This window comes from Harpegnathos saltator, unplaced genomic scaffold (genome assembly GCF_003227715.2).
Source record: "Harpegnathos saltator strain DR-91 unplaced genomic scaffold, Hsal_v8.6 scaffold81, whole genome shotgun sequence".
Classification (NCBI taxonomy): Eukaryota; Metazoa; Arthropoda; class Insecta; order Hymenoptera; family Formicidae; genus Harpegnathos; species Harpegnathos saltator.
In genome coordinates, this window is record NW_020230660.1 from 662,501 (window position 1) to 670,000 (window position 7,500).

The 7,500-nt window shown below is 47.9% G+C and overlaps 1 protein-coding gene across 15 annotated transcripts in view; it reads left to right on the top strand.

The window, feature by feature from the left end:
* The window catches only part of LOC105190716 (histone-lysine N-methyltransferase 2D), a 397,403-nt gene that overhangs the window by 376,213 nt on the left and 13,690 nt on the right, over positions 1-7,500 (top strand). For 10 of the 15 annotated variants that reach the window (XM_011153602.3, XM_011153604.3, XM_025306881.1 and 7 more), the window contains one exon: positions 3,401-3,619. The exons of the other annotated variants lie outside the window; for them this stretch is intronic. In XM_011153602.3, the coding sequence (XP_011151904.1) occupies positions 3,401-3,619 (219 nt within the window). The remainder of the gene's footprint in view (positions 1-3,400; positions 3,620-7,500) is intronic. 15 annotated transcript variants of the gene reach the window in all.

The following is a 7,500-nucleotide window of genomic DNA, read 5'->3' on the forward strand; positions in this document are numbered from 1 at the left end:
GGCCCGAAGCGCGCTGTCATGACACTCGGAGACGCGCGATTAGCTGATTGCATCGTAGCGATGAGCCGCTACTCGCCGGAGTTTCTTTTCAGAGACGATGCGCGTGACTTTATTATTTTCTTTTTCTGTTTTTTTTTTGTTCTGCGATGAAGAATCTTCAGCGCTTCGCTCGATTCTCGTGATTGTTCTTATTGACTTGTATGAGTTTTAAAGAAGGATCGCCGCACATACGAGTACAGTACAGCTGCTCGCGAGAGAAGTCTGTCTCCCTCTGTCTCTCTCTCTCTCTCTCTCTCTTGCTCGAGACCGGCTACTTCTCTCGACGGGAGGCGCGACGAGAATGCACAGGGAATGGTACGTGATGCATGCGCAGATTTTCCTTTAATACGTGCGCGAATTAACCCGATTGATAATACACCGGAGGATGCTCGTGGAGGCATTTATCGTATTGCCCCCTTTGTTCCCCTCCGATCGTCGTCCAAAGCTCCCACCTCCGACCTCACTCCCAGTGTCCCTAGGACCTTATTGGGCGGGGCGAGGGTGCACCGAGTAACGGCGTGCTACTCGTCGCTTTGACAGATTTGAACACGGTATATATTCAGCTCCCATCGGTAGAATAGAATTATCTAACTTGTCCCTTTTCTGGGCGTTGGTATAAGCACAACCGTTCTCTCGCTCCGGCGCTAAAATTAGCCTCGTAACACGAGTCGGTCAGCAGAGCCGGCCGCATCTCGCGGATCCTCCCCGGCCACTTTCGGCGGGAAGTAACGCGCCTCTCGTTCTCGTAATAGTGATGACTACACGTCGTCCACGGATGCGAATTTCGTGTGCGAGAGCGCGCCCCTGTTTACCCATCGGTAAGTAGGTTTTCTTTTTTTTTTTCTTCCACTCGCCGCCGTCGCGAAATTCGCGAACCGTTCCGCGTAGAGCGGAACAAACGACAGATGTCCGTGGCGGAGATGTCGTTTGAGACACGTCAAGTATGGAGAATGTGCTCCGAGCCAAGTGCCAATGACGCTTAGAGCAACGTACTTACCAACGGCCAGAAAAGACGTAAGGGAAAAGAGAAAAGAGCAACAACTACCGACAAATAATAAGAAGTGTGTGTCAGGTTGGCTCTTTCTAAACGCCTCCCCCGAAACAGACCCGAAGCCCACAAACGGAGCGCTCTTTCGCATCACTCGATCCAGTTGCTAGCTACACGTTGCTCTACTCTCACTCTCATTTCTTTCTCTACTCTCTGTCTTTTTCTCCTTCTTTCTCTCGATTTATCTCTGTGCCTCTCTCTCTCTCTCTCTTTTTCTTTCTCTCTCTCTCTCTCTGCCTCTCTCTCTCTCTCTCTTTTTCTTTCTATATTTCATTTTTCGCTCATCCTATACGTCCTTTCGTTTCTCTCTTTCTATTAATCTTCTTCTTACTCTTCTATTTCTTCACACGCCGATACTCTTGATTGCCTCTCTGTATACATCCGTCTTGTGTAAAAAGAACGACGTAGTCCCGCCTGTACATTTCGCCAGGTTCGGCACGAGCTCTGTGGCTGCCATACACACTAAAAGCCTAGCAGTAGTCTCTATGCGGCCAGGTGTCGACCGTAGATACACGTTATCGCAGCTCCGATATTCTTACCGCGGTCGTGTCGCGGCTGTAACTATCGACATAGTTAAATTTACCCTGCGCGCGAAAGTAATCATGAGCGCGCGCTAATCTAATAGAAACGCTTCTTACGCGCGACGTCATGAGTCAATTCCCGAGGAACCTGTTCGATCCCAGCTTTACACGTGAGCCGCGTCAGTCGAAATACAATTTGCCCGTTTTAGCGAGATTCCCGAAATTTCACTCAGCCCACGCGTTTAACACGCACACACGCGGACTAACGCGCAACTCGCCGACTCGCCGCACACAGCGCGTGCCCTTCTAGCTCGTGATGAATTTTGTTTGCCCGGCGAATTAACGACAACGCGACAACCAAGTTAATCCGCGACGACGACGACGACGACGACGACGACGACGACGACGACAACGGGAGGAGGGCCCCCTTCGTTCTTGTCTTTTTCTCCGTTTTCTCCTTCTTTCATTTCTCTCTTCTTTATAACCGGGGTAACCGCGGCTCTTAAAAGCGCCGTAAAATTATGACGCCATCGCGCGCTTTTGAAGCAGTTTGTTGCTTCGTCAGCCGGTCATTAATCGACTTCTCGCGTGTACGTGTTCTGTAACGTGTATCCACGGCCAACGCTCGTTCTCGCCAAAGTAGAAAGATCCCACTCCGTTAACGCCAACGTTCCTCAGTGTATCTGCTGTTCACGAAAGTCTCTACCTCCCATTCAGTGTCGGCTAACCGCACCTACTATCCCGCTCGCGAATCACTCCGGAATCTCCCTTTTATTCGACTCTCTCTCTCTCTCTCTATCTATCTATCTATCTGTCTCTCTCTCTCTCTCTCTCTCTCTCTCTCTCTCTCTCTCTCTCTCTGCGAGATTCTTCCTGTCACGCGCGCATTGTACGATCACGATACACACATATACATACTGAGAGAGGATTCACGTCGGTCTTACGCGAACGTTTAGGATGATTTTAGATTGTCTGTTTTGTTGTTTTCTCAGTTATACTGGTTTAACGTGACAGTGCACCCCGCGAACGCATGCACGTGATTTTTGACAAGGTATGCACGCGTCTGCCAGGAATCGTGCAAACGAGAGCCCGTGTCTCTTTGTTCACTTTGTAACACTCTGTAGCGTAATACAGAAGGTGACCGAGACGTCACTCTAATCGTTATTCCAAAGACACTCCAGCTAGCATCCCATAAGACACCACCATAAGCATGATACCACCATGAAAGCATCTCTTTCCAAGCATCGTTCCGACCCAATCCAGCTCCAATCCAGCACAATCCGACCCAACATCGTCCAACGCGAACGAATGGGGAATCCGTGTGATACGATGTCACGAGGTCACGGTGTCATCGTTCTTGTCACCGCTGAGGGACCAACCGATCACGACACCACCACCGTTTCACTCTTTCTCTCTTTCTTCCTCTGTGTATCTCACCCATCTGCTCTTACCCAGTCAGTCTAGCTCCAAGCAACCATCGGACAGTATAATGTGCGATCGTAATCGAAGGAGAGCCAGCGACCGTTTGAACAATCGTCTCACCCGTTATCCTCGATTGTCCCCGATCGATCGATTGACCCGACCGACCGACCGACCGACCGACCGACCGACCGACCGATCGATCGATCGATCGATCGATCGATCGACCAAACGATCCACCTTCTGACTTTGCACCCCCAGCCCTGCCAAGCCAGCCAACCCCGTCCTCCACCAACCCCTTGAGCCTAGCCCCAGACCCCCCTTTGCCCACATAGATAGAGTGCCATGCCATGCGTGTTCGCTCTTGCTGTAGGTATGTCGCGAGTTTCAACGCGGGGCGTGCAAACGCGGCGAGACGGAGTGCCGGTTTGCGCACCCCCTCGAGACGGTGCAGGCGAACGAGGACGGCTCTGTGACGGTCTGCATGGACGCTGTCAAGGGCCGATGCAATCGGGACCCCTGCCGCTATTTCCACCCCCCTCTGCACCTTCAAGCCCACATTAAGGCCGCACAATCTCGGGCTAGCATTGCGGTAATGCATTCTCTCTCTCTCTCTCTCTCTCTCTCTCTCTCTCTCTCTCTCTCTCTCTCTCTCTATCTATCTATCTATCTATCTATCTATCTGTCTATCTATCTATCTATCTCTTTTGTTTTATTCTTTCCTTTTTATTTACCTTCTTTCTGTACTATTTCCATTCTCATATTCTCTCTCTCTCTCTCTCTCTCTCTCTCTCTCTCTCTCTCTCTTCCTTTTTCTCTATAACATTAACTCTTTCCTCACAATTACGCTCTATTTCTTATTATTCCCGACTCGTATTTACTCTGTCCGTTTTCTGTTTGCGCCTTTTGGTTTCGTCCCTCCCAAATTCCTCGTAATCTAACTTGACGACTGGTTTGAGTACCTCGTCCAAGTGTTTTCTTCTTTGCGTGATAACGAAGTCCGCTATCTCGCCTCCCGAATCAAATCTTCTCTGGGTCCCTCCAAGCGACGGTCCCTCCTGTTTTTTCTTCATCACACAACCAAACTGTCCGTTCTGTTTCTACTTCTCCATACTGATTGTCGGTAAATTGCGATAGGAACGAGTCTCGTCGATAAAATGAAACGTGTATCATTAAATGCTAGAGAAACATGAGAGAGAAGGCTACTACATCTCTCAATTCAATAGAATTCGTAAAAGTATACAGCATCGTCGCACAAAGTTCCTGTCGCCGGATACCGACGCTCTTCGCCATGTTCTGTGTCAATGTTTGTCCCATTAAACAAACTCTCAGACGAGTATAAATAAATCCTAGAAATTATCATTTTCATGATGGAATTTATTTGACGGAAATGTCGACGGTATGTGTAACGTTATTTAAATGCAAAGTAGATTAGAATATTCTTAATAAAATTAATTTTCCACAATAGTATCGTGCACTAGACATTGAATTTGATGGAAATTCTGGATATTAATGGGTCAAGCCACGACAACTAATAATCTCTTTTCCTCTCTACTTCTCTCTCTCTCTCTTTCTCTTTCTCTCTCTCTCTCTCTCTCTCTCTCTCTCCAGCCTCGACCTCGCAAGTCGTTCCATGTGGCGTGTGCTTCATGCAAGTGTGTCGTCTTTTTTTACACCTTTTTTTTAATTATCTCCGCTGAGAATTGGTCAATGTCTGAAAGGGTAAAGTAGATGCTCTGTCCTTTTCACTGTTGAGCTGCGATAATAAAGTACAGTGGTGTTGATGTCGCTTGTCGTAAAGAGAAAATGACGGGGACGTGTACCGCGGTATCGAGTTTCAATGTTGTTGCAATGCGCGCCTGGAGAGACGAGTTATTTGTCAAATCCGTGCCATGAAGCGCGCGGATACTTAATTTTTCCGAAGTATTATCGTGTCACTCCAAACGATAGATAATAATTGAACGTTAGTTGCGTCGATGTAACTAATTGCAAGCACAAAGACAAATTCTTCACCGTGGCTTCACGTAGACTGAAAGTATTTAATCGTTTAAATTCGTCTCTCTTTAATAACGAAGAGATTATCTCTTCGAGCTGGCGCGGAAAATAACGAAAGAGAAAAACACGTCGCGCTTTCGCCTAACAAGCTTGGAAAGAAATTGCTCCACTTTTTTTCTTTATTTTTCCACTTGAACATAACTTCTCTTTGATTCTCACGATTGCTTGGATCCGCATTTATTACTCTCAATAATCATCGATCTTTCGCTTTTTCTCTCTCTCTCTCTCTCTCTCTCTCTCTCTCTCTCTCTGCTCTGCTCTGCTCTGCTCTTTCTCACTCTATCTCTCGTTCCGTCTCCCGTCACATCGCTCGATTATCAGAGCCGCGTCCCACTGTACTTTTCTCTATCAAGCGATACGCCCGAGCGGACGAAAATTTAAAAATTCCGGATTCGTACGGACATGAAGAAGAGGGAGGGTATCATCGATGCTCCTCGCGATACCCTCGAAAAAGTCTTTTGTGCAGGCTGAGGATATCGCTCGCGGAGAACAAAAGACTCGAAGTGCACGCATGTTCCCCTCGACCGCACTTTGTTCCACTTTCCTCCCACACCTTAGCCAGCCCCCTTTCCTTCTTCTCCCGCCTTCCTCTCTGCATGTCTCCTTGCCAAAAAAAACCCTCTTTCTCGCCCTGTTTCTTCGCCCTTCCTTCTTCCTATACCTTGACCTGTATACCTCCTTTACTTTCTCTCTCTCTCTCTAGCTCTCTCTCTCTCTCTCTCTCTCTCTCTAGCTCTCTCTCTCTCTCTCTAGCTCTCTCTCTCTCTCTCTCTCTGTGTCTATCTCTGTCACGCAGGCTCTTTCTCTCTTCGTTCTTTCACGTTTACCGTCACCCTCTCTTTCAGTTTCCTGGGTTTGCGTCGAAAGGAGCTTTTCCTTGCTGCGCTGCTTTTCGCCAATCTACGTCGAGTGTATACGTCGTCGGGCTTCACCCTTGATCGCAATAGTCCCTTTACGTGCTTCACACGCTGTTGAACACGTATCGTGTGTTCTACGGTAACACGCGCCGACATATACGCGCGCAGATCTATACGCCGCAGATATTTATACACGTGCGGCGTTATCGCGCGGTCGTGAGCACAGATTAACGATGGTGCAATAATATTGGCCAATTGTTGCGCAGTGCTCGTGCTACATGATAGTTGTGCCAGGAGCACGATGATTCGCCGTGTCTCTCGATAATGCGAATATATCCGGTGCGTCAAATGGCGTGTTTGTTTTAATTACGATTGAGGGAAGAAGCGACGAAAAGCCGCCGCTGTGTCGCGCGTCTACATCGGCTCGGGATATTGTTGACTCTAAAAGCCTAATCGGGAATTCGCTGCGTTGGACTTTTGGACCGAAATTTTCTTACGTACCGCCAAGACCGCTGACGTGATGCTTTGTCACGTGACACGTGACTCTTCTCGTTTCTCGAGAAACTCGCAGAAACGACACACGCGCTTTCCTCGCGTATTTTCACCCCCTCAGTCTGTAGTCCCCGGTCAGTTTTGGACGTAGACGAGAAAACAGACCGCGAACGTCATCGGCACGTCCCTCACACAACTATCATCGAGACGTTTACTTTGGTCTCCTCCTCCTCCTCCTCCTCCTCCTCCTCGAAGCCACGTGAATTTCTCCAAATTGCCACCTCCCTCAGATGCTCCCAAGATGCTCCCACTTTTTTGATTAACGTTTGATTTTCTCCCGTACGATCGTACAAAACGGTCCTCGTCCCATGTTTGTCGCTTTTGTGTTTGTCCATATTTTACATCTCCTGTATGATGTTCAGCCGTTTCTGTAGTGTGTAGAGAGTAGTACACGAGGCAGAATTCTTGTTAACATCACCAAAACACCACTGTTCTATTTCTCTCTTTCTAGCAGCCTATCGCAGCTACCCAGGTGCAAAGAACTAGTTGCAATACACCAATCACCTGTTTCGGTACCTAGGTCATAATGAATACAAGTACTTTTGCAGCCACGTGCACGCTCCATTTCCTCTCGCGATTTCGCGACAATCTGTGCGCGTATGTGTGTGTGTGACATGACACATACATACACATACCATACCATACACATACACACGTGTGTGTGCGTGTTTGTACATACTTTTCTTCTTTCGCATTATCGCTGCTCCGATTATAATGCTCGCCCGTTGATAATCGGAGCACGCGCCGAAAATTAATAGCATTTTAAATCGAATGATTTATTAAGCGCGAGCGCGTTATAATCACGTTAAATTATACCCAGTTTGGCCGAGGAGTATCTTATGACATATGTTCAGTGAGTTTATTAATTAAACAATGCTCATGCGCCGGTCGTACGTTGAATCGTATAATTTGCGCCAATTAACGAGTTAATTCGCTAATTGGAGCGTTTTCCGATCAGCCGGCGGAACTTGCGTGACGAAGAGGACCGACCGGGAATGGAACGTGGTCA